Genomic DNA, 25,363 nt, shown 5'->3' on the forward strand with positions numbered 1-25,363 from the left:
ATATTTATGAGTGCCTCTGGATTTTTCTCTAGTCAGCCTGGCCTAACACAGGCAGGTAGGGCGACTTGATCATTTGCTGAATTTCCCCACTGTCCTCTGGCCCCTTCTTGGCAGGAGCCATCAGGACAAAGCTTCCCGCCCTGAGCCCACACCCTTTCCTGAAGAATGCTGCCCCCCTATCCAGGCCCCGTTTCCAGCCTCCCACTTACCCCGCAGGGTCAGAGGCCTGCCCCCCGACACCTTGACCCCTCCCTGACTGCTGCTACATCGAGCCTTCTTCCCAACTCCTCCGTCCTGTGCCCAGAGAGAATCCTTGGAGTTTACCTGGAGATATCTCTGTGTACGTCCCCCACAAAAATAACCACCACATTTCTCATAAAAATATAGAAAATATTTACTGACAAGAATCTTTGACTCTGTCCCCTGTCCACCCACCCCATCCACAATGAGCTCCGGATGCGACGGCTCAGTCCTCCAGGATCGAACTCAGGACACGCCTCCGCTTGGCCACAGCCCCCTGCTGCTGTTCCCATGCCCCTCGCCGCTTCAGGAAAGCAGTCAAGGCCACATTTCGAGCCACATGGTGGCCAAAGGGGTCTCTCAGCAGCTCTTGGTTCCGCTCCCCTGCAAGGGAAACCACGGTTTCATCACCACAGGCCCCTGCCAAGCTTTCCCTGAGCCCGGGCCTGCCTCTAGGAGGGCGCGTCTCCACAGAATGGGCAGCAGGGCTGGGGGCACACGACCACATGCCAGCGCGGGGAAAGAGAGAGGGGGCTGCTAAGAACCCCGGGCCTAGAACAGCCCGTGGACCTCAAGCCTCTGCCCAGTTTTAAGTCCATGTCTAACCACCAACCACCTGGGAAAGCACAGATGAGTCCAAAGCGCAAGGGGCCTCTGGTACTTACCCAGCTCGGCAGCAATCTCCTTCCGGGCCCCCAAGGCTGCTGCACCCCAGATGGCATCCAGCACACGGCTGCCATGGCGACTACAGGCCAGGGCCACGTACTGTCCCTGCATTGAGATAAACAAGAGAGCGGTCCCCGTGAGCAGTCCAGGGCAGCCCTGATGGCAAAGTGCCTACACAGTGGGCTACAAACCACAGGTCGGCAGTTTGAGGCTACCTGTTCCAAGGAAGGAGACCTGAGTTTCCACTCCCAAAGAGCAGGACAGTCTCAGAGACTCACGGGGCAGCTCTAACCTGTCCTACAGGGTCGACGTGGAGTTCCGAGGGAGTCAGGAGGACTAACGTCTCAGAGTCAAAAGAGGCCTAAGAACTACCTTCTGGACAAACGGGTGAACAAGCAAATGTGGTGAAGAAAGCTGATGGTGCCTGACTATCGAAAGATAGTGTCTGGGGTCTTAAAGGCTTCAAGGTGAACAAGCGGCCATCTAGCTCAGAAGCAACAAAGCCCACATGGGAGAAGCATACCAGCCTGTGTGATCACGAGGTGACAAAGGGATCAGGTATAAGGCATGCAAAAAAAAAAAAATAATTATATATATATATATATATATATGTATATATATATATATATATATATATATACCATAGTGAATGAAGGGGGAAGTACAGAGTGGAGACCTGAGGCCCATATATCGGCCACTGGAGATCCCCTCATAGAGGGGTTTAGGAGAGGAGATGGGTCAGTTAGGGTGCGAGATAGTACCAATGAAGAACACAGCTTTCCCCCAGATCCTGGATGCTTCCTCCCTCCAACTACCATGATCTGAATTCTACCTTGCAGGACTGGATAGGGCAGAGGTTGTACACTAGTGCATATGGGGGCTGGAGGCACAGGGAATCCAGGGTGGATGATACCTTCAGGACCAGGGGTGTGAGGGGCGATCCTGGGAGAGTGGACGGTGAGTGGGTTGGAAAGGGGGGAACTGATTATAAGGATCCACATGTGACCTCCTCCCTGGGAGATGGACAGCAGAGAAGGGCGGGAAGGGAGACTCCGGATAGGGCAAGATATGACAAAATAACAATCTGTGGATTATCAAGGGCTCATGAGGGAGGGGGGAGCGGGGAGGGAGGGGAAAAAAAAAGAGGACCTGATGCAAAGGGCTTAAGTGGAGAGCAAATGCTTTGAGAATGATTATGGCAAAGAATGTACAGATGTGCTTTATACAATTGATGTATGTAGATGTATGGATTGTGATAAAAGTTGTATGAACCCCTAATAAAATGTAAAAAAAAAAAAAAAGAACTACCTTCTGACTGGAAGAGCACGTCCCCGGGCACACGCGGGTGTAAATGGGTGGTGGGCAGACCAGACAGAAGGGAGAAATCTAACCTTTAGGATCTGCAGCAAACGGCGGCGGCGCTTGCGGGTCACCGAGGGGCTGGTGAGAACAGCATCGAGCACGTGGGAGCCCGCAGGGCTCTGGGCCAGAGCCAGGAGCTGTGGCCCTGTCAAGGCGCTCAGGCTCTGGAGCACAAGACCAGGGTTGGAGAAGTGCAGCAGATGCTGTAGCAGTAGGGACCCAAGGACGGTCACTTCCCCCAGTGGCTTGGCCTCGGCCACTTCCACCTGGCACGACAGGGACAAGAAATGAAGCAGCAGCCACCAAACCAGAGGCATGAGCCTGTGGTCGGGTCACTGCCATCTCCACCGGGAAGCGGTCAGCAACCTCACAACCCTCGCCTCGGGTGTAACAATTCCCAAGCCCTGCGAGGCCTAACCAGCATGTGTCACCTGATGCTCCGCAGGCACTGCATCCTCCTCCTCCGCTGCCAGTCCGTAGTACACCTCATACGTCATCAAAGTGGCAAAGAGCGGTGCACAGGCCACCTGCCGGGATGAGGGATCTGCGCAGTGGAACGCCTGGACAGGGAGACAAGGCTCGAGTCTGGGAAGTACGCACTCCTACCCGATTTTCGAGGCAGGAGGAAGCACCGGAGAGAAGGGAGAGGCAGCCTAGCTTCACAAGCCTGACCTCCACGAGGGCAGGACTTCATCTGCGTGGCTGTCCCTCATCTTCTACACATGCGCAACCGAGAGTGAGTATGCAGTTCTCCCTAAACCACCCTCTCCCTCCATAACAATGAGGTGGGTTCTAGGCTCCCTTCCCTGTACCTGTGGACTCCCTGAGCACTGGACTTTCTGAGCTCGCTGGAACAATGACGGATGATGGGCTCGAACTGGACCGAGGCCGTAACTGGGCTGTAGGTGACCCTCACTCACCTTCAACAGCAGCTGCAGGACCTGGGCTTGGTGGGCCCTCACTCTGCGGCAGGCTCCCACCAGGGCGATGACCACTCCTGGGTGGCCCTGAGCCAGCACAGCTTCCAGGGCAGGGCTCAGCTCCTCAAACACAGGGGTCAGCTAAGGGGAGACATGAGATGAAGAGCCACTGGCATTCTGGTAATGGCAGGGCAGGTGGCTCAGAGACAGCCCTGCTGGGAACAAGCGCGCGTGCTGGTCAGACACAGAAGCGCGGCCTCACAGGCAACCCACACGAGCCAGCTCAACTAGTCTCTTCAAGTCCGTGTCTTTATAGACACTGGCCCCAGCCCCCAGGACCGTCCGGACTTGCTGGGCACCAGCAGAGCGATGGTGGCCAGGCTGGGGCCGAGGCTGCTGCCCCTCCCCACACAGGTTTATTCCAATCACACAAGTGCCAGCACACTTCCTCGTCATTCTGTCTAGGGTGCCTTGGCTGCCACAGACCCACCTAATGCCACAGGAGGACGGAGGTCCTTTGCCGCGTACGCCCAGTGTCCTCCTGGTCTCACTTCCCCTCCCCCATCTCTACTGTTGAGTCTTGGGACAGGGGGGCGGGAGCGCTAGAGCTGACTGTGATCACACAAACACATTGTAAAGGAGATTTAACCTGGGGAGTGGGGAGGGGAATGCTCTAAGACTGAGGTGGTGGTGACACCACAATGACCCTTGGTATGATTGAACAAGCGAATTGCATATGTCAATTATGAGCCAATAAAACTGCTGGGGGGGGGGGACAACGACTCAGGCCAAGAAACACGTCTACCTCCGCATCTTCTAACCCAAACAGTGGCTAGAAACCCAGTGTGGCAAAGAGACATTAGCTCTTCAGCCAATCAACCGTTTCCACCCCATTTTGTCAACACAGAAAAGGCTTAGAATCCTAAAGTCCATGGATCTGAAGGATCTGACTGGACAATGAAGGCCAACAGTATGTTTGGAGTTTCATGTACAAGATGAACAGTGACAACCTCCAGGAATTAAGAGACAGTTTCTTTAAATGTGGACTAAGAACATGGACACTTAAGACTACCTTTAAAAAAAACCCCAAAACACAGAAGTGTGTTTTCTTCTGGAGATAAAGAATGGAAGGTGGCATGGAAGTTCACATTTTATCTAGTTCATTAATTCCACAAGACCATAAGAAGAGGAGGGAACAGGAGAAGCCCCCGTGGTTCTACTCCATGCTACATGCGCATGGCGGAGTCTCTAGACGGCACTGCACATCCTCCGTGCGTCGTTTCGGCAGCTCGAACGCATGCTCAGAGTGGTGCAGTGCTTACAACTGGACTGCTAGCCCGAAACTCACCAGTTTGAAGCCAGCGCCCTCCCTGGGGGAAGGCTGCCTTCTACCCTGTAAAGCGTTAGTCTCAGCTATCTCGAGTGTCTATAAACCAGACTTACTGCCATCAAGCCACTTTTGAGTTCTGTGAGTTTAGACTGTACATTATTAAACTATCCCTGTTCCCTTGGGAATTAAACTCTTACTTTGAGGCTCTGAGTTTGGCATTGCATTTGGCTTTTTATGTAGTTAAGCTGGGCTAGAGGATAATGGATTGTGATGTTGCCTAAGTCCAGTGCTTATAAGGTCACATGGTAGGCATGTCAGATCACCTAGTCCCATCCTCCAAGAGTACCAGGTTCATTTAGCAAAATCCATTCCAAAGAATGGGGAGTGCGCTGACCTCAGCCAATTTCAAAATGCTCTTTACTCTGCATCGGCTAGATGATGCAATGTAAGAATGCATCTGTTCTGAAAGCCAAGCCAAAGAAATGTTGAAATCAAAACACATGAGCCAAAAATCATGTAAATCAAGAATCTGAGAACTGAAGACCATGCTAAGTTCCATGCAATAAATTGCATTAAATGCACCTAAGACAGTTTTACTCTTTCTGTAACTTTTAAAAAACAAAACCCTTCCCGACAGAATCGCTGAAGACAGAACGGGTGCATAAACAAATGTGGTGAAGGAAGCTGCTGGTAGGGCAACGAATGTACAAGGTGCTTTAGTCAATTGAGGGATGGATGGATTGTGATAAGAGTCGTACGAGCCCCAGTAAAATGATTTATTAAAAAAAGAAAGAAAGCTGATGGTGCCCATATCTTTTATCAAAAGGTATAGTGTCCGGGGTCTTAAAGGTAAACAAGCGGCCATGTAGCTCAGTAGCAACAAAGTCCACGTGGAAGAAGCACATCAGCCTGTGTGGTCATGAGGTGTCAAAGGGATGAGGTATCAGGCATCAAAGAACAAAAAATCATATAATTGTGAATGAGGGGGAGTGTGGAGTGGGGACTGAAAGCCCATCTGTAAGTAACTGGACATCCCCTTACAGAAGGGTCATGGGGAGGAGAGGAGCCAGTCAGGGTGCAGCGTAGCAACCATGAAACATACAACTTTCCTCTAGTTCCTAAATGCTTCCTCCTCACCATCATGATCCCAATTCTACGTTACAAAACTGGCTAGACCAAAAGATGTACACTGGTACAGATAGGAAGTGGATACACAGGGAATCCAGGGAGGATGATCCCTTCAGGACCAGTGGTGAGAGTGGCAAGGAGGGTGGAGGGTGGGTGGGGTAGAAAGGGAGAATTGATTACAAGGATCTACATATAACCTCCTCCCTGGGGGACGGACAACAGAAAAGTGGGTAAAGGGAGACGTCAGACAGTGTAAGATATTACAAAATAATAATTTATAAATTATCAAGAGTTCATGAGGGGGGGGATGAGGAACTGATGCCAGGGGCTTACGTGGAGAGCAAATGTTTTGAGAATGATGAGAGTAACGAATGTACACACGTACTTTATACAATTGATGGATGTATGGATTGTGAAAAGAGCTGTATGAGCCCCAAATAAAATGATTTTTTAAATGTCCTTTATGAATCAAAATAGGCACATCTGGAACACACTTCCTCTATCAGTCAATATTTTTAGATAGTTAGAACCTGGTCCTAAGTCTCAAGGAGACTTGATTCTAGAAAATAACTTCTTAGCAACTGCCTGCCTCGGTGTCATCTGTTCACAGCCACGCACCGACGTATACTTGTTCCAGCGTCTATTATGAACACAGCCGTTTTGGAAGCCAAGGTCATTTTCCCCATGTTTAGAAACCTCCTCACGGGAACCACCAGCTCCAACAGGCCTCAAGCTGCTCTGTGTGTACCTGAACACAACTCCCTTTTGCTTCCGACCCGACTGCTGTGCATGTTGGTAGTGTCATTCTGTGTATTTATGCTTTGATTCACAGCAGCCTCTCCTGTGATGGAACTGATTCAGGATGAACACAAACTGAAAATAAAAATAAAGGCTGGAAAAGCAACCCACTGGGAGGGGAGAGGGGTGACTGCTAGGTCTGAAGAGACCTAACAGGCATTATTAAATCGCCTCCAATACCAAACCAATGCCATCGAGCCAATTCTGACACAGCAACCCTATAGGGCAGAGTACAACGACCCCTTATGAGTTCCTGAGATTATAAATCTTACAGGAGCAGAGAGCCTCATCTTTCTCCATGGAAGGCTGCAGGGTTCGAACAGCTGACCTCTTGGTAGTAGCCCAACTCATAACCCACTATGCCACCAGGGGTCCTCTTATGGAATTCAAGTTCCTAATTGGACAAACTAGCTTCACAGAACACTGAGCAACTTGAATATGGACCTGATATTACGTAAGACAGACCTTCTTACTCAAGGTAGAGATTGTGGTCTCAGAGGCTGACATCTGAAAAAGGGTAGAAAAATGCGTACTCATAGCATGAGAGAGATGACTATAGGAGATCAAAATGATAGCCCCGACTTGAACGGTTACGTCTTGGCCTGATCTGGTTTTCAACACTATCTGTGGTTTGGTTTGGTTTTCCACACTGGGGTTTACCCGGATGTATTTTGTCATTTGGGGCCACCGTCTTGAAATTTTGTTATATGTCTTTCTGTTTTTAGGTACATGAAACCCAGGATTGACGAACCTATAGAGACAGCAAGTAGAATAAGAGTTCCTGGATTGGGGGTGCGGTTTACAGTGGGGTGGGGGTGGGTAAAGGGGAGCTGCCGACGTCAGGAGGTCAAGAAGGCAGAGTGTTTTGAAACTGACTCTGGTAACAACTGTACAATGCTCCTTGGTGTGACTGAACTATGGAATATAATCACTGTATTAGATGGTTTGGGGGGGAAATACATACTTATTTCACTATGCTAAGAATTTCTTAAAGATAAAAGACAAAACTATGTAGTGGTTCATAGGACCAACGCACTGCCATCAAGTCGATGCCGACTCACAGCCACCCCACAGGAGAGAGCAGAACGGGCCTGTGGGCTTCCCGAGACTGTAACTCTTTACCCCAACTTCTTCCCGCAGAGCAGCTGGTGGTTTCGAACTGCTACCCTTTCGGTTAGCAGCCCAGCTCAAAACCACTGTGCCACCAGGGCTCCACACCAACCACCAACTCATGGTGCTAGCAGAACTAGCAGAAACTGAGCCTAGAAACCCCTACGGGCCAGCTCCCGAGACTCACCAGCTCAGGGGTAGTGACAGCATCCAGCAAGCGCTGCAGAGGGAAGTTGGCAATGGGATGTGCAGCCAGGGCCTGCAGCTGCCCCTTGAAGTGATCCTCAAAGAGGTTCTGGAGCCTTGGGGGCTCCAACACCAGAAGCACCTGCTCCAGGAGTCTGGAGCTGGTCTGATCCCGCAGAAACAGCAGCAGGGGGCTGGGGACAAGGAGGAGATCAGCACTAGCCATCCTAGAGATGCAAATCAACATGACGACATCGCAGCCTACACTAAGACTGACAGCAAAGCTAAAAAACAAAGCAAAACAGAAAGTAACACTGCTGGAAAGGATCCAGAGATTGGAAGCCTCATACAATGCTGGTGGGACTGTAATTACGTGCGGCCCTGTGGAAAGCAGTAAGGCTCTTCTTCAAACTGGGAACAGAAAACCCATACAACCCAGTAATCCCTCTGCTGGGCCTAAACCCTCAAGTAAGAGGCACAACATGAACAGACATGCGCACACCCACATTCATCGCAGCACTGATAACAATACCAAGATGGAAGCAACCTACAGGCCACCCGTAGAAGCGTGAATGAAGCAGCGTTGGCACGCACACAGGCCCGGTGAAACCATAAGCACTCAGGGCTTGGAGGGACATGAAGGGCACTATGCTGAGGGAAATTAGTCAATCCCCAAAGGGCCAATATTGCATGAGACCACTGTTACAGAGAAGAAAGGGAGGGCAGTCAAAGGTCTTCATACCAAAGGAAAAGTCTTTGAAGGTTACCAAGGGAGCAGACAGATAGTAATTTGGGTGAAGGGGAAGACAGTATTCCACAAGAGGGAGAAAAGAAATCAAAGCAGGAGGGGGAGGTTGGTAGGCATGCTATTGGGGGAGATTGATAAATACTTAAATCACTGAACACAAAATTGATGAAATGTAAGCCCCACCTAATTCACAATTTTTTTTAAAAGTGTTTAAAGACAAAGCAAGAAATCAAGCAGTATTCACTCTACTCCATTCAAATGCAATCGCATCCTATCACCCACCCCTTTCACAGTCCGATCCACCTTGGCCTTCACCATACCTGCCATCTGCTGAGGCCTGGCGAGTACTCAGGTAGCCGATCACTGCACTGCAGAGATCGGCACAGAGCTGGGGCCATCTGTGATGTAAGATCTGCAAGGCCACTTGAAGGCAGAAGCTGGAGATTTTGTCGGTGATAAACACTATGAGAGAAGGTAGACATAATCAACGTAGCTTCCTCAAACGCCAGACAACTGGTACAGCCGGCACAACCTCTAACCTTAGGCACAACTTACAAGCCACGAGGGACACAAAAGGTCTTTACAGAGTGCTTTGCAGTATCAACAAGATCAGATGAGAAGACACACAAGGCTGATGTAAGCCAGGGCCTTGTTTAAAGGTAACCAAAAAACCAAATCCACTGATACTGAGTTAATTCTGACCACAACCACCCTGTTGGACCGCAGATCTGCCCCTGTGGGTTTCTGAGGCTAAAAATATTTATGAGAGTTGAAAGCCTCCTCTTTCTCCAGCAGAGCAGCCGGTGCTTTCAAGCTGCTGACCCTGTGGTTAGCGGCCCAATGTGTACCCCACTACGTCACCGGCGCTAGAGCCCTCTCCTACTTTCCTCCTTACCAGCAATGTCCGTCAGAAAGCAGGCGATCAAGTCCTGAAGGCGATTCGAGAAGCTTTCAGGGACCTCAAAATCAGTCGGCTTCCGTTCCCAAGCGGGGGCCCTTGGCACATCTGAAGGCGGACCAAGAGCATGCGCAGTAGTGAGACCACACTCACCCAGGAGATCGGTGATGGCCACACGGAGCACCCAAATGTCTCTTCTCATCTGGATGGCTGAACTGAGACGACGCTTTGTGCTTCGATTTTTCTAAAACACTGCCACCGGCACCCCATGGGCAAAAAGAGATGGTCCAAACGCCCCAACCAGGTATTCCGGCCAAAATCACACCTCATCTCAAATCTCTAACCTTGTTTCCCTGAAGTTTTCAAAATAGAAGTCACAGCCTATGCATGTGACACATTATCGATTTTGTAGAGATCAGAGAGCATGTTCTTGTTTTTTGTTTTGTTTTGAGGCTATATTTTAATGAAATAGGACAGAATACAAAAACCAAAGAGAGGAAAGAAAACAGCAGAATAGATGGCATGTAGTAATCTTGAGCTTGAATTCATAACATGCACATATAGACATGCTCCGCTATGTTTTCGTATTTTTTGCTGTTCATACAGTAGACGGTGTTTTTTTAAAAAAGGCTGAAATCCATGGCTCTGTATGAAACACACACACACACCAGCCTCGGCATACACATAAGGCCTGTCCTAATTTCTCTACTTCTTTAAGGTCAAGTTCCTCCATGAAGGCTGCTTACATTCTCCTTCTGTACTTCCTCAGCTCTCCTTCCCTCTACCATCCACTGCCCCCTCCTGTGATACTCACCAGATGACTGGGACCCACGGGCCCTGCCTCTCTCTGACTCCAGAAGAGTCCCTGCTAAGACCTGCAGCAGAGTTCTGACCACGAAGCTGCCGTGTGTGTCTCCACAGTAGAAAAGAAAGTCACCCGACACCTCTGTGGCTAATGCCAGGACCAGGTCCTCCAGGGTCTCAGCAGGACCATCCTTCCCGTGGTCGTCGCCCTGCTCCTCCTCTTCTCTCGGCGCCGCCGCCGCCTCCTCCTCCTCCTCCTGCCTCCCCAAGAGGCGGGGCAGCTGCAGCAAAGCGCTTTGCATCACATGGACCCCACACCGATGACAGGCCACAAAGCGCAAGTTGGGGTGCAGAGCAGCCCATATCCGACAGAACGGTTTCAGGGGACTGAACCCCAACAGTTCTTGGAGCATTTCACTGCCAGTCCTGTTAGTGGCCAAGGCTAGGGCCTGACCCTTCACTTCCTTCAGTACATTCTGGACCATCAACTCTGGAAAGAAATAGTTAAGGAAAGCAGAGAAAAATAAGGTGATGCTCCATCACTCGGCCAACGGGGGCGGGGGAGGGGGGGTGAGGGGGCAGGGGCGAAGACGAGGCGATGAGCGAGAAAACTTGGTCCCCACGTTCTGAGGACCCTACCAGTCTCCATGCCTGTGCCGGGAATTTGTCCGGATCGTACTTTCTCTTGGGCCTACTCAACCATGCTGCTTACCTCTCTCTTCCCCCGACTCAGGCGCTTCTTTCAGCGCCGAGAGCGCGCGGCGGAAATACCCCAAAGCTTCGGGGCTCAGGTGAGGGTGCGCATCCACTGCCGACTCCGGGCGCCGGTCCGGAGGCGGGCGGGGTTGCCGCTCGCGGCCTGGCGGGGCGGCACCCGACCCCGCGGCCCCGCGCCCTCGTCTGCCGCCGGCGGGGCACCGGCGCCCGGGCCTGTGCGGGGAGCGCGGACCCAGCCCCATGGGCGCGCCGACCGTCCCGGCTCGGAAAGCTGCCGCGGAGGGCCGCACGCAGCCCAGCTCGCTACCGACGCGCCGGCGTTCCCACGTCGCCGCGTAGTGCGTCATAGCCGCGCGACACCGCCGGCCGAGCGCGGGGGCGTGTCCTCCGGAAGCCCCGCCTCCTCGCGCTTGTCCCGCCCCCTGGGCCGCCCCCCGGGCCTGGGAGCGGAACCAACTCCGACCCTAACCCGCAGCGGACTCTGTCCCGAAGCCACCGCTCTCCCGGAGCCCCGCCTCCACGTCTCCACAACCCTCGGGATAGCTATCCTCCTTCGACCCCACCTTTGACCCTGCCTCCCTCACCTTCGACCGCGATTGGCGTTCTCGAGCGGCAGAGGGGCTGAGCCAGACGCCGCCGGCCGGCTGCTCAGGTGCAGGTGAGGAGCGCGGGGCGCGGGGCGCGGGCCCCGACTGGGCGGAGGGACCCCAGGCCTCGAGTTCATCCTGGACCAGGAAGCGGTCCCCCGGGCTCGGTGGGACTGACCCAGACCAGAGGCGCCAGCTAGTCCGGGACACTTCCTGGGTGCTCCGTGAGGGGCTGCCGCCCCAGGACCCGCCCCCCCGCCCCCGAAGTCAGCCCCATTCAGAGGGTCCCCAGAGGACTCCAGCCCACCTGACTCCACGCCCCACTCCCCACTCTCCCAGAGAGTCTTGTCGACTCATAGCGACCCTACAGGGCCGTGCAGAGCCGCCCCTGGGAGTTTTCAAGGGTGGTTGGTGGTTTCGAACTGCTGGCCTTGTGGATCACAGCCCAACGTGTAACCATTGGGGCCCCTAGCTTTAACGCCCTCAAAAAAGCAAAACTCAAAACTCATGGCCAATGAGTCAATTCTGGCTCATGGTGACCCTGTAGGGGAGGGGGGAACTGCCCCTGCAAGTTTCCAAGACTAACTTTAAAAAAAAATCATTTTATTGGGGGGGTCTCTTACAAATCGTGTGACAGTCCGCCCTTTAATTGTTTTAAGCACACTTGTACATATGTTGACATCAACATTTCCCAAACATTTTCTTTCTACTTGAGCCCTTGGTATCAGCTCCTCTTTTTTCCCTTCCCTCTGCCAGCCTGCCACCCTCGTGAATCCTTGATCAATGATATATTGTTGTTATTTCATGTCTTACACTGTCCATTGTCTCCCTTCACCCACATTTCTGCCCTTTGGGGAGGAGCTATATATCCAACCTTGTGATGGGTTCCCCCTTTCTCCTCCACCCCCACAGTCTCTACCATCCTCCTACTCTCATGATATCACTACTCCCACTACTGTTCCTGAGGGCTTTATCTATGCTGAATTCCCTGGGTCGAGAGCTCTTCTCTGTACCCATGTGGGTACTCCGGTCTGGCTGGATTTGTAAGGTAGAACTGGGTCAAGGTATTGCGGGGAGGAAGCATTCAGGACATCAGAGGAATGAGATACTGTAACTTTACGGGAGTAGAAGGCTTCATCTTTAGCCTGCAGAGTGGCTGGTGGTCTCTAACTGTCCACCTGATAGTCAGTAACCCTACGCTTAACCCTTCCACCACCAGGGCTTCTTTCCTTCACTCCCTGGGCCTCCCCAAAGAGATGCCAAGCCCTGCCCTGGGACTCCCATTCAGTGGGCCCCTCTGATCTCTCTCCCCTCCTCTCATAGGACCCCAATCAAATTTGCTCCCTATCTTACCCCACCTGCCACCCCCTCCCCACACTAATCTTCAGAGAAAATTTTTGTTTCCACAGTTTTCCTCCTTTGCTTGAGTCCCAGCAGCTCTCATGAAGGGTCAGGTGTGTGTGGTAACTGGCGCCTCTAGGGGTATTGGCCGAGGCATCGCACTGCAGCTCTGCCAAGCTGGAGCCACGGTGTACATCACGGGCCGCCATCTGGACACACTCCAGGCCACAGCTCAGGAGGTGAGCACTTCTGGGACCCAGGGGCAGAAAGGACCTGAGTGGGCCTTTCGGATTCACCATTCCTCTCTAGCCCTCCCCTAATCCCAGAGGGTTGAGCCAAACAGGATACTCACTCAAAGTGAGCTAGGTAAGCGCCTCAAGTAACCAGATCAGGTCAGGTTTTGCCCCCAAGTGAGTTTCATAAGAAAGAAAGAAAAAACGTGTAGTTTGAGCCCTTCAGGAATTTTGGGATTTCCTCTAAAGGACTGTGGATGTGTGCTTTGTACCATGCTGGGCAAAACTTTGTGGAACCAGACATTTTCCTTTGCCAAGTCAGACTTCCCAACTCCATTTCTGTGTGACAAATATTTGGGTGCTGGGGGGAGCCCTGAGATTACAAAGATTACCAAAATACAGATCTACTTTTAAACAGTAAAATTCAAAAAGAAGGCAGATGCAGGAGGGATTGTTTCCATATTGGGATGATGGTGAGGGCAAGTGTGTGTGGACTGTGGGGTGTGCAGAGGGGGAGCATGCCCTGGAGAAGGTGGTTTTGAGCCGGGACAAGTCATTTTCATGCATTTCGGTTTCTTCCATGAAAATCACAGAAACCATTTCCACTTACCTCCTACCATTCATTCAAGCTGACTTTTGTACGCGACAAATATATCTAGAGCATCATTTTCTTCTACCCCTTCTAATCTCGAAATCCTGTGTGGCATACCCATGTCTGTGGATATGCGTCAATTGGACATGAACGGATGTCAAGTCTCAGTCTCAGTAGATCAGTTTCATTCATGAAGGCATTACTTCAGCAATGAAGATAAACGTCGCCGGAAGCTCTTAGAAAGCACACGTCAAATGTAAACACGAGCCATGTGGCGGAGAGTGTCAGACTGACCAACCCAGGCGAGCTTTATGAGTACAGCTAACCCAGTGTCTTAAATGCTGTGACTGTGAAATGTCATAAATTTTATAAAGCCATATAGTTTCACAGTTTCATTTATAAGTTAGTAGTGTATAAGTGCGTTGTTTTTAAAATACAATAAGTTGTCTAAAGAAAATATGCGGTCCCCTTCGGGCATCATTTTGACACGTGTCTGTAGAGACAGGTATGTAGGAAATGCCCATGAACCTAGTGTGAAACTGAGTCGTAAAAGGAGCCCTGGTGGTGTGGTGGTTATGTGTTGGGCTGTGATACTCGAGGCTGGCAGTTTGAAACCACCAGCCACTCTTCAGGCAAAAGAATGACAGTCTTGGGAACTCACAGGGACAGGTCTACCCTGCCCTATAGGGCCTCCAGGAATCAGGATGAACTCAATGGCAGTGAGTTTGACTGTGTTTGTTTTGAGCTTTTTTATTTTGTTTTTAAGTTTTTTGCGCCAGGTAAGAAAAGCTAGGGGGAACCGTCCGTCAGAGGGCGCTACACAAGCAGAGAGACCGCAATAGAAGATTCCGTAGGCTGCTGCAAGGACTAATGCCCGAGTGGGACGGCACCAGGCAGCCCACTCCAGCGAGCCGAGCTGGACGAGAGGCTGGAAGGCAAAGAGTGGATCTGGGGAAACCATGACGGGGAGCCCTGAGTTTGTGCTTTAAGCAGTGGGGTTGGTCTCAGTGAAAACACTAGACCGTCACTCTGCTAGGACATAAAACAAACGTGTTATTAAGGGACTAAAACCATTTTAGCAAAACTGATCAAGATTTACACACATTTGTGCAAGATTTTGCAGTACTCCAGACTTCAGCGAGAACAGAATGTGTTTTAAAAGTCCTGGGGGCGCTATGAGTCAGGCATGGGATGATCGAGCCCACTGGCCACTCGGCAGGAGAAAGATGAGTCTGTCTGCCCCCAGAGAGATGTACAGTCTCAGAGCCCCTCTACCGGGCAACTAGAAGTTAAAAGTAACCCCACAGTAGTGGATTTATTTTTGTTTGTTTTTGTAAACAAATGATAGGGGAGCTTTCGCGAGTCTGTGAGACTATAAATGTCAACATTTTCTGAACATCAGTCTGGCTAATTCATTACGTTCTGAGAGGTTGTCACGTATGGACGTTTTCTGCCGGGGGCTAACTGTCTGCCACCCCAACAAATCGAGTGTCAACCTCGGTTCCAAATTTGCAAACGGCTAACAGAAAGAAACAGCAGAAAATCCTAGAGAGGGAAAACCAGTTGTGGAGTCAGGATGGGAAGCGAGATTTAACAAGGACTTATCGTAGCTGCCAGGTTAATTGCAGGCTTTAACTTCTGTGCGTTGCGACCGGTTCTATGTCCGACCTCCTGCTGGCCAAGGCGCCTTCTCTGTATGTTTAACAAGCACATCTTTGTGCAGCTCAGAACCATGACTTTTGCTTCAGTGCTTCTCACGCATGGACTGTGCTTCAGAGAGTGCACGCCGGCTGCAACGTGTAGGATTAATCTGAGAAAGAAAAGCTGGAAGTCAGCTGAGCAGTCATGAGGCGCCTTGGCAGTTCCCACGAGGAGGTCAGAGGGGATCTCCAGAGCGGGGCTCAGGACAATAAATAGCTCTATTGTTCTTGAACGCGTCATCCTTCTTCCTCGGACTTTGGGGAGGGATCATAAGGCTGAATGAGATGTAGAAATCGCCGATGCCCAAGGGCCATGATATATTTATCAGTGTTCAAGAAGGAGAAGGGGACACACAGTAAGCAATAACTAAGCACAATCAGGCTTTATGAGGTGGCCCTGCTCCATACGGGCCCTCACAAAGAGATCGCTGAAGATAAATGGGGGCTGTAGCAGCGGGTGTGCCCAGCATTCAGAAAGACTGTCTGGGGTCTTAAAAGCAACCACCCATTTAAGAGAGGTATCAGCTAAACCTGCACAGAAGAAACACACCAACCTGTAAGATCCAAGGATTATAACTAAATCCCCCCCCAAAAAAAAATCCAAGGTCAGGGGAATTGTATTAGAGCATAAATTCTGAGTACCCAGTTTCATAGTGGCTACACTTGGGGCTGAAATTTGTAGGGTCAGCAGTTAGAAACCACCAGCCACTCTGCAGGAGAGAGACAGGGCTTTCTGCTCACATAAACAGTTATGGTCTCAGAAAATCACAGGGGCCGGCTTACCTGGTCCTATTATGTCACTCCGAGTCAGCATCAACTCAATGGCAGTGAGTTGGGGGTTACTTTGGTTTGCTTTGGGTTTGGGCTTGCTTGGTTTTAGGTGACAGTGAAAGCCCAAATCCATTTGCAAAGTCCCACTTGGATTAAGCCTCCATTGAATTCCCTCGGACCACTGACCAGGGACGGGCGTAGCCTTGTCCTCAGACAAAGTGTATTAGAAAGTGACTGAATGCAGATATAATTCATTTTAAAAATTCTTTCCCTTTTGGGCTCATTTTTGTTGTGTTCAAGTTTTTAATATTTTCTGCTTTCTTTTGGATTGAGGTTTCTCTTTAGTTTTATTTTGTTGTTGTCAGATTTGTTTGTTTTATTATGATTATTTTCTTCATATGAAATCCAGGCCAGGTAAATCTATCGAGAGAAGTAACTGGATTCAAGTTTCTTAGGGTTCTTGGCAGAGGAGGTTGGCGGGGACACGGGGAGCGAATAACAATACAAAAATGAAGGAAATGTTCTCAAATGGTTTGTGGTGACGACCGCGCAGCTCTGTCACATATTCAAGCCACTGGCTTGTGTGTGGTGCACGCATGCTCTGGTAGGAAGACTGATCCTGGAGCCGAAGGAGTCAGGGTAAGCAGACTGGTGAGTGACAAAGGATGGGAGCTGGACCGACCAGGAAGGAGGAAAAGGTAGCTACGGTTTCTCTAGAGAACACCCCAGACCTTACTGCCCTCCAGGTGCCCTGCCTTGCATCTAATAGGCCTGAGGAACTGTGTCTTCGTGTTCAGCCCACCTGCCGCTGGGCCCCGTGAGTGGGCCTCTGTCAATCCTGCAGCTCCTACAACACACACCGCAGGGCAGCATGGCCTCAGTGGCTCCCTACGAGGCCCAGGCTTTCATTGTTCCCAAAGCCTCTTTCACTTGGGGAGTTGCTGGATGCCACAGACTCGTGTGTGACGGTGAACTTTGTCCCTCTGCAGGCGCAGTCTCGAGGGGGCCGCTGTGTGCCAGTGGTGTGTGATTCCAGCCAGGAGAGTGAAGTCCGCCGCCTGTTTGAGCAGGTGGACCAGGAACAACATGGGCGGCTGGATGTGCTGGTCAACAACGCCTATGCCGGGGTCCAGGTGCCCTCTGAACTCCGACCCTGGCCCCATGCTCCTGCCCTCCCCCCCTGACTCCAGAATGCTCCTTCCCACCCCTCCCATCCAGTGCCCGACCCCTCATTGCCCCCCGCCTTCAAATCAGCGCCTTCTTCCTATGCCTTCTAGGCCATCTTCCACAACAAGGATCTTGCATTCTGGGAAAGCCCCGCTTCCATATGGGATGATATCAACGATGTCGGGCTCAGGTGGGTGTCCCCTAGGCCCCCGACAAGAGTGGGGCTCCCCTTGCTCATGGAGCCAGCCTGAGGGATGGGCCCTTTCTCAGTAGGCCCTCCTCCCCTTCGCCTTTTAGCCTCCCCGGCCCACTGCTAGTCTCCTTCTATCTCGTTTGCCCCTCTTACCTCTGGAGAAGTTCCTTGCAGGGGCGTCCGGGCCTGGGGGTATCGACTTTGCCCTAGTGCGATGGGTCCTTGTCATCAGAAGGAGCCCTGGCTTCTCCCCTGCTGCTCCAAGCCCTGCTCCTCCCTCGTGAGCCGCACCACCCAGGCGTGGCGTTTCCAACAGGGGTTAGAGGAAGCCGTGGTTTTGGTTGAGATCCAGAGAAGGTGAATAAGAAAGAGGACTAGCCCCCCCCTCCCCCCCCAGGCATCCTCACTTGCAAGGCTGCATTAGCTTTTCCTGCCCCTCAAGGGTGCCCAGCATTATCTGGAGCCCGCAATGCGCCAAGAGTGTCTCCGAGTTGCTTTCAAGAACGTTCTTTGTTAGTGGAGTCGTGTGCCTTTGTTTCCCCACTGGTTGTTTGGGGACCGACACTTGGACTGTTACACTGCCTGTCTCTTCTCCCACTAAGTTAGAAGAGATCTCTGCAGAGCCAGAGGCCCTGGGCATGTTTTGTAAATCACTCCCCTAGTTGACTGATTCCTTGCATGCGTGCTGGCCCCACACTTTCTACACACTTGGACGTAAATGCATGTGCATGTGTCTGTGTGCCAAAATGCTCATGGAAAATGAGATTGCAAGATCGTGGACTTTGCTAGAAACTCTTTGAAGCTGTGTATTTGCTTGTATTTATGGTCTACTTAAAAAAATCAAACCTACCCATCTTTTCTGTAACAGTTTCTATCTCGGTGTTATGCTGAGAAAAGCCGTCACCCAGGTTTTCCTGTGGCGCTTTCAGTACTTTAGTGCTCTCATTTCTTGTACTCACTTCCTCAATCCTGCTGGAATTCATTTTGAATGATACACTGAGAGCCGAGGTTCCCCCCCACCCCCATTGCCTGGCAGTCCTTCTGAATCTGTGTATTGACGGATCCCGTTTTCCCGTTGGTCTGAATTGCTCCCTGAATTCTCACATACACTTGCATGGCGTGACTCTGGTTGCACAGATTTGTGTGTTGCCGCACCAGCACTGCGAAGGAGGTTATGTAGAGGTTCCGCACTGGGCTGCCAACTGCAAGGTCGGCAGTTTGACAACACCAGCCGCTCCGCAGGAGAAAGACAGGACTTTCTACTCCCCTGAAGAGCTACCGTCTCGGAGACACACAGGGCCAGTTCTAGCCTGTTCTGTCGGGTCACTAAGTGATAGTGAGTTTGATTGGTGAGCTAATGCTTGCTTTAGCTCTCGTGACACACCCACCGCCACCACCACCACCCCTCCAGACACTCCGCCTCCTCCGCTTATTCCTCTCCTGGAGCTTTGAGTTCTTCCGTCAGTTCCTCCAAACATCAAGATGTCAGTCGGCAGAGTTGAATGTGAGGATTGGCTTAATTAGAACGGATGTTTTACATGTTGGTCCTTCTAATCATCAAACGAATTATGTCTACCCTTAGGTTATGTTGGTCAGGATTTTATAATGTTTTGCACGTACATCCTATACACTTTTTAAGTCTCCTCCTCCTCCTGAGGTCTCGTGTTTCTAGTTGCTCCTGTGTTTTACTCCACTGCATGTTCTAAAGACTGTCCTTTCTCACCTGTCGGTGACTGGTTGGTTGTGAGGGCCTCCAGCCCCTGGCCACCCAGGTCTACAGCTGTCCCTGTGCCGACGACAGCCACTAGAGGGCAGTGGACACTGCCTAGGGGCTGCAGCCGCCCGCCCAGCACTGCAGTGTCCACTACCCTCCCCCCTCTTGCAGAGGCCACTACTTGTGCTCGGTGTATGGGGCACGGATGATGGTCCCAGCTGGGCGGGGACTCATCGTGGTCATCTCCTCCATCGGGGGGCTGCAGTACTTCTTCAATGTCCCCTATGGCGTCGGCAAAGCCGCGGTAAGGAACTAGAGCAGGTGGGGGCAGCGAGATGGAGTCCCTGGTGGTCAGAGTGCTAGGGCTGGCTTGCCCTCCCTTTGCCCCGCCGTGGGCAACGAGCACCTGGGTGGGCTCCTGCACTGGCCAGACTAGCACCACCGTGGGGAAGGGAGGCTGCCATCGCCCAGGAAAGGCAGGGCAGGAGGCTGGGGTAACCCCAGGCGAAGCAGGAAGATGGCATGGCTAGGCCCTGGTGCTCACCCTACCTCCGTCCCCCCACAGTGTGACAGGCTGGCTACTGACTGCGCCCAGGAACTGCGGCGCCACGGGGTCAGCTACGTGTCCCTGTGGCCAGGACTAGTGCAGACAGAACTGCTGAAGGAGTATGCGAGCCAGGAGGACTTGGCCGAGAACCCCCTGATACAGCAGGTTGGCAGAGGGAGGGGGAGGGGGAGGGCGGGAGAGATGCGGAGCACGCAGAGGAAGCTGCCTCTCCATCCACAGTGGCAAGACAGCTGCAACTAAGAGCAGGCTCCCCACTCCTGCTCATCAAGGGCCGCGCCCCGCCCCGTGCTGGTCCCTCTCATCCTACTCGGGAGCTCTTCTCTCCATGTTACCGCTCAGAAACTGACACTCACAGTCACGTGCCCCGAGTGGAAAGGCTTATTACTAGGGAGGTGAACACGCTAGGCGCTCGCACACCCATGCTCTTGACCCCCAGGAAGACCAGGTCCTGCCACTCAGGAGAGACAGCGTGCCCTGGTGCCGGGGTGTGGCCCTGCCCTAGAGCACGGAGCGCCGGGCAGAGAAGCTGAAAGCGGGAAGAGAGTGGGGCAATGCACTGGGGTGTGGGTATTAACCCTTCACCGCTCTGCCCTGTGTTTCAGCTCAGACCTCTTTTCTCAACTGCGGAGACCACAGAAATGAGTGGCAAATGCATTGTGGCGTTGGCAACAGGTGAAGAGTTTGGGGGCAAGTGGCCACAGACGGGCTGGAGGGTCTGCAGGGCGGTGGCAGCCGGTGCGAAGGCCCCGGGTCAGGGTGGGAGCGGGGAGACTGAGGAACAGAACCTTCTTCTTTCTGGTCCCCGGAGGTCTAAGAGGCCAGAATTCCAAGTGTGCCGGCTACAAACCTTAGGAACTGGCCCCTAGAGGGGGTAGGCAGCAGCTGCTCTGGAGTAGAGAGAGAGACAGTGCTCCTGGGTTCGTCATCCTGGCCCAGGGGTGCACAGACCCACTGAGCCCAAACCCTGCTCCTCCGTGTGCCGGCAGACCCTGACATCCTGAGCCTGAGTGGGAAGGTGCTGCCATCCTGTGACCTTGCTCGCCGCTACCACCTCCAGGATGTGGATGGTAAGCATCCCAGACCCCGCAGTTCTGTTCCCTGCTTACTCCGTCTCCCCTGCCCTCTCCTTCCCTGTATCCCACTTGGTCTCTTCAGCCTGATTTTGGTGAAGAGTGGGGGGCAAGTATCTAACCCTCCCCTTCCTGCTGTCCCCAGGCCGCCCCGTCCAGGACTATTTGTCGGTGAAAACGGTTCTCACCCACATCCCCAGCCTACGCTGGCTGGCCTCCTACCTGCCCAGCTTCCTCCGAATGCCCAAGTGGATTATGACCCTCTACACGAGCAAATTCTAATGCTCCTGGCCTGGGGGGACGTCGCCTCCCCACAGCTCCTCTCAGCCAGGCCAGGGAGGCCTTGGCCTCTCAGGGCAACCGGGCAGCTGCTTTCACCTCTGTGGACCCTGGATACGACTGTGGGAAGACCTGTGCTGTGTGCCCTTAATGAGCCTTGGGGACCGGCGGGTCCTTTTTGGGGGCTTGGCTGCCCTTGTCCCAGCCTTTTGCTTTCTGAAGCGCCTCTAGTGACATACACCCGGGGCTACGCAAAGTCTCGTTTCCCCTCCAGCTTGGTTTTTGGTTCTGTTTTGTAGCTAAGCTCAATAGCTTACTGATGATTCTTATTTTTAACTCTACAGTGAAGTCGGTTCAAGGCTTGCAGAATAGATCTGGTTTCCAATCCACAACCCTTTTGTTCTGTTGTCTTGATTGTAATCCCCACAAAGTGCCGTCATCTCCCCCTTCTACCCTGTCGCCTGTCACTGTCACCACTCCTGCTCCTTTCCCGACCCCGCTGAACGTTGTCCTTCGGTCAGTGCCACCCGTGTGATTTCAAAGGCCTGACCACTCTGATGCCAGTCACTGGTGTCATCGTCCCCTCAGTGACCTGCCTGAAAACTGAACCATATGGTGAGTTCCTTTCCAGGCCTGGAGGGTGACGAGGGGCCGTAGTCTGTCCGACCCGTAAGGCCGGCCTTTGTGTTGAGATTGTTTTTGAACTGTTAGCCGTGTGTGTGGTGGAGGGTTACAGGCAGACCATCAGCCTGACCCTCAACAGTTCATACACATTCTATTTCCGCTGCTCCATTGCAGTCCCTCAATCCCGCTTCTTCCCTGGGCCTCCCGTTAATGTCCCTCCTCCCCAACCCTCTGTGCGTTGTCCGTGGGAGATGCTGCCTTTGGATCTTCAGTGGTGGATTTTTCCAGCACAAGGATGAGTTTCATTCTAGACCTGAAAGGTGGCCAAGGGCCACAGTCTTGGGGTTCCACCAGACTGTCGACCAGCAAGCCTGGTCTCTTCTATGGCTCTGAGTTTTGTTCCACATTTTCCAACCACTCTGTCCAGGAGCGTCTAGTCCTGTCCTTTCCAGAGCAGCTGGTGGTGGTAGCCGGGCACCATCCAGTTCATCTAGGGTCCATGCTGCGTGTAGAGGCTGCTGTTTGCAGGGCCGCTGGCGTATTGGACTAATGGTTTCCATCTGTCTTCGATTTTCATCATTCTTTCCTCCAGGTAGAGAGAGACTAAGAGTTTCACCTTCGATGGCTGCTCGCCAGCTTTTAATGCGCCTGGCACCACTCACCGAAATAAGCTATAGAACAGCACTCCTCAGCCTGTGGGTCGCGACCCCTGGTCAGACGACCCTTTCACAGGGGGCGCCTGCTTCATAACAGTAGCAAAATTATAGTTATGAGGTATCAATGAGGTAATTTTATGATTGGGGGTCACCACAATACGAGGAACTGTATTAAAGGGTCGTGGCATAAGTAAGGTGGAGAGCCTCTGCTGTAGAGCATTGTCATGGTGAGCTATGTCATGCCGATTGACTGTGGAGCCCCCAGGCCCAGAACTCATTCCTCCAAAGTGTTTGGTTATGCCTAAGAACTCCTCAGAACTCGGCCTCCCCTGCATGCGCGCGCACGCACACACACGCACGCCATGTTCCACCACATTCATGGACTTAAGTATAACAAAGGTGAAATGAGTATGCAAATGTTCTCCATTAGATCTGCATGATATCCTCCCACACCTGTTCAGCCTGCGTGTCCGTGCACCCAGGCTTCTACTCCGGCGTCCCCCCTCTGCAGGGTCGTGTCTCCGGCAGCAGCATGTTCCCAAGGGCTGGCTTTGCGTGCCACAAGATGTGAAACACATGGGAGAGAGCCTCAAACACGAACAAGCCGTTCAGAGTCTCAGGGTCTCCATTCCCAGGATAAGACCCCTTGCTCCCAGACCTGTTCCCACTGTTTCCCAGGCTCGCCTGCAACCCAGGGCAGGCGCAGGACCCAGTCTTGCACTGCTGCTCCACCCCTTATTCCTCGTCTCTTCAGGGATGGCCGCTGCCTTCCAGCTGGGCCTGACCAAGCAGGGGTGGGATCTGGTTCCCAGAAATGTGGGAGAGAGACCTTGCCCGCCTGCTGGCGAGAGGCAGAGGAGCCTCCGACGGCCCTGGCGCTCCTTGCCCTCCTGCCTCGGTGAACAGCACCTGAAAGGACTTCAGCAGAACTGATTGCGTGAACCCAGTAGGGCTGTTGTTCCTGTTCAGGGACTTGTCCTGGCTGAGTCAAGGTGACTGTCTTTTTGTTCCAAAGAGGATCCAAGCACCATTCTGAGGGAACCTTCTAGCCAGCATGAACCAGGAAGGATGACGGATGGCAGGTGTTGGCCAAGGGATCTGAGCTCCTGAAAGCCCCTTTAGACCCATGAATAGGTGGAGTGGGGAGTGGGGAAGGGAGGGGAGTGACGGGGTGAATGCAAAGCTGACCCAGGAGCCTGAGCCCAACAGGTAAACTAACATGAAGTGATGTGACTGGACCCAGGGCCCCTGCTCTCTCCTGAGCCCATTCCCACTCACCCACACCCCCCAGGCCCTTGCCCTTTCCGAGGTGCTGTGTGAAGCATCCACCCCATCCCTGGGACACCTCCTCCGTGGGACACCTTTTGCCCATGACCTGTCAGGCTTCCCAGCCCTCCATACGCCTGCCCCCTTTGCTTCCACCCTCTGGTCAGATGTGCGCTGTGGGCTAGACCCTGGGTCAGGAGGGACTGGGCCTACAGACAGGCCTTCTGAGGTGCCAGTTGGACTTCAAAGCTCTCTGTTCTCACACGTGTATTTTCCCGTCACGGAGGTCTGTCCTAGGAGTTCCTGAGTGATATAAAATAACTGAAAGTGAGGCGGTAGAACAGTACAACACATTGGAGGACCACAGTGGGAACTCCAAGACATGTTCGAGAGACGACCTGATCCCCTCTCCCCCAGCCTGGGCTCACTCTGCTCTGGTTATTAGGAGACTCCTGACCCAGACCCCACGTCAAGGTTATCTCAGCGCAAGATCATGGGGCCAGCGGGGCCCACCTGGACTTGTGTGACAGAAGCAGAGAGGACCTGGGAGCCTAACTTGATGGGGGAGCATCCGGGAGAGAAGACTCACCCTTTGGGCCTTTGGAAATGAAGGCCCTGCACAGGAAGCAGAGAGGAGGCAAGGGCAGGCCGTGGCCAAACAGGTAGAGCTTGGTTCCTCCCCTCATTGAAGAGGTGGTTCCGGGAGAAACACGCAAATCCAAAACTGGGCAGATGCTGCCAGGCAGGTGGGTGTGTCCGTGCCTGGTAGTGCCAGCATCCTCGGAGGGGCTTGTGCAAGAATTGCCAACATGACATGGTACTGATTTGGGCTGTCAGCTTGAAGCCGGTGGATCACCAGGGATACGGTTGAGGGACTGCAGCTTAGGCAATGATCCCAACACTTCACAGAGGTCCCAGTCCCTCCTGCCGCCTGCAGGCTGAGATCGGAACTGCTGCCCCCTGTTGACAGCGGGGAGAACTGGCACCGAAGCGTTGACTAACCCAGCGGATTTAAAAGGCTTAGCACCAAAGGATTCTGGACTTGACCCTGCAACTCCGGCATACAAGCTTTTTCCCTTGCATCATGCTTGTTTGTTTGTTTGTTTGTTTGTTTGTTTGGAGGGGGAGGGGAGGGGTGAGTCTGGTGCTGCCAATGGTTAAGCAGTGTGGTGCTAATCAAAAGATTGGCAGCTCGTGGGCCTGGGCTGCTGAACAGTGTGAAGTAGCCAGATGCTCACCCGCATGCCCTCAACCAGCTGCTGCAGGCCCTCTGCCACCTCCTCCCAGCATCTCCCAGGGACACCCCGAATGCACAGCCCCACCCCACCTCATCTCAACAGCCACCATTATGAGCAGGTGCCCCCGGAACCCCAATGAGGACCCAGAGACCGCCATCCACTGCCGACTCATCCTCAAGCTCCGTGCGTCCCACATCCTCCTGCTTGGGCCGGCCCGGGGTGGCTTTGAAGGATTCTGCCACATATTTTCTGCAGTTTCACGAGGACGGGGGCATGCTGAGAAACGGGCAAAGCTGTAGAACCAACGAGATAGCCGAATTTTCATAAAGGAAGCTGTCCACAATGCCCACCGAATAGAAGGACCCCACTCCCGGGACTTCCCTGAGACATGGTCCCTGAATGAGCAGGTGAAATGCATCAAAGAATTGGGTGACTAGGGAACCCACTGGTGCAGGCT

At 52.8% G+C, this 25,363-nt stretch overlaps 2 protein-coding genes across 2 annotated transcripts; one reads left to right on the forward strand and one right to left on the reverse strand.

The window, feature by feature from the left end:
- Positions 1-383: 383 nt before the first annotated feature.
- NOP9 (NOP9 nucleolar protein) lies at positions 384-11,229 on the reverse strand. Its single transcript, XM_075531183.1, has 10 exons — positions 10,903-11,229; positions 10,201-10,680; positions 9,384-9,494; positions 8,809-8,950; positions 7,742-7,934; positions 3,189-3,329; positions 2,700-2,828; positions 2,298-2,534; positions 906-1,011; positions 384-624 (listed from the first exon to the last, which is right to left on the reverse strand). The coding sequence occupies exons 1-10, from the start codon at positions 11,147-11,149 to the stop codon at positions 467-469; spliced, it is 1,944 nt and encodes a 647-aa protein (XP_075387298.1). The 5' UTR covers positions 11,150-11,229; the 3' UTR covers positions 384-466.
- Positions 11,230-11,324: 95 nt separating this feature from the next.
- Positions 11,325-21,514, forward strand: DHRS1 (dehydrogenase/reductase 1). Its single transcript, XM_075530806.1, has 9 exons — positions 11,325-11,565; positions 12,904-13,074; positions 17,121-17,264; positions 17,409-17,488; positions 19,377-19,509; positions 19,771-19,917; positions 20,376-20,445; positions 20,760-20,840; positions 20,989-21,514. Exons 2-9 carry the CDS (start codon positions 12,937-12,939, stop codon positions 21,123-21,125), a joined length of 930 nt encoding a protein of 309 aa, XP_075386921.1. The 5' UTR covers positions 11,325-11,565; positions 12,904-12,936; the 3' UTR covers positions 21,126-21,514.
- The last annotated feature ends 3,849 nt before the right edge of the window (positions 21,515-25,363 follow it).

Source organism: Tenrec ecaudatus, chromosome 14 (assembly GCF_050624435.1).
Source record: "Tenrec ecaudatus isolate mTenEca1 chromosome 14, mTenEca1.hap1, whole genome shotgun sequence".
NCBI classification, from domain to species: Eukaryota; Metazoa; Chordata; class Mammalia; order Afrosoricida; family Tenrecidae; genus Tenrec; species Tenrec ecaudatus.

What these genes read in the sequence shown, in the direction of transcription:
- NOP9 (XM_075531183.1), bottom strand. Translation starts at nt 11,149, where the DNA reads ATGGGGCTGGGTCCGCGCTCCCCGCACAGGCCCGGGCGCCGGTGCCCC. An exon ending in TGAGTCGGGGGAAGAGAGAG is followed by an intron (nt 10,681 to 10,902) that starts GTAAGCAGCATG and finishes ATTTCTTTCCAG; the next exon opens with AGTTGATGGTCCAGAATGTA. An exon ending in GGAGATTGCTGCCGAGCTGG is followed by an intron (nt 625 to 905) that starts GTAAGTACCAGA and finishes TTTCCCTTGCAG; the next exon opens with GGGAGCGGAACCAAGAGCTG.
- DHRS1 (XM_075530806.1), top strand. Translation starts at nt 12,937, where the DNA reads ATGAAGGGTCAGGTGTGTGTGGTAACTGGCGCCTCTAGGGGTATTGGC. An exon ending in AGAACCCCCTGATACAGCAG is followed by an intron (nt 19,918 to 20,375) that starts GTTGGCAGAGGG and finishes CCTGTGTTTCAG; the next exon opens with CTCAGACCTCTTTTCTCAAC. An exon ending in CATTGTGGCGTTGGCAACAG is followed by an intron (nt 20,446 to 20,759) that starts GTGAAGAGTTTG and finishes GTGTGCCGGCAG; the next exon opens with ACCCTGACATCCTGAGCCTG.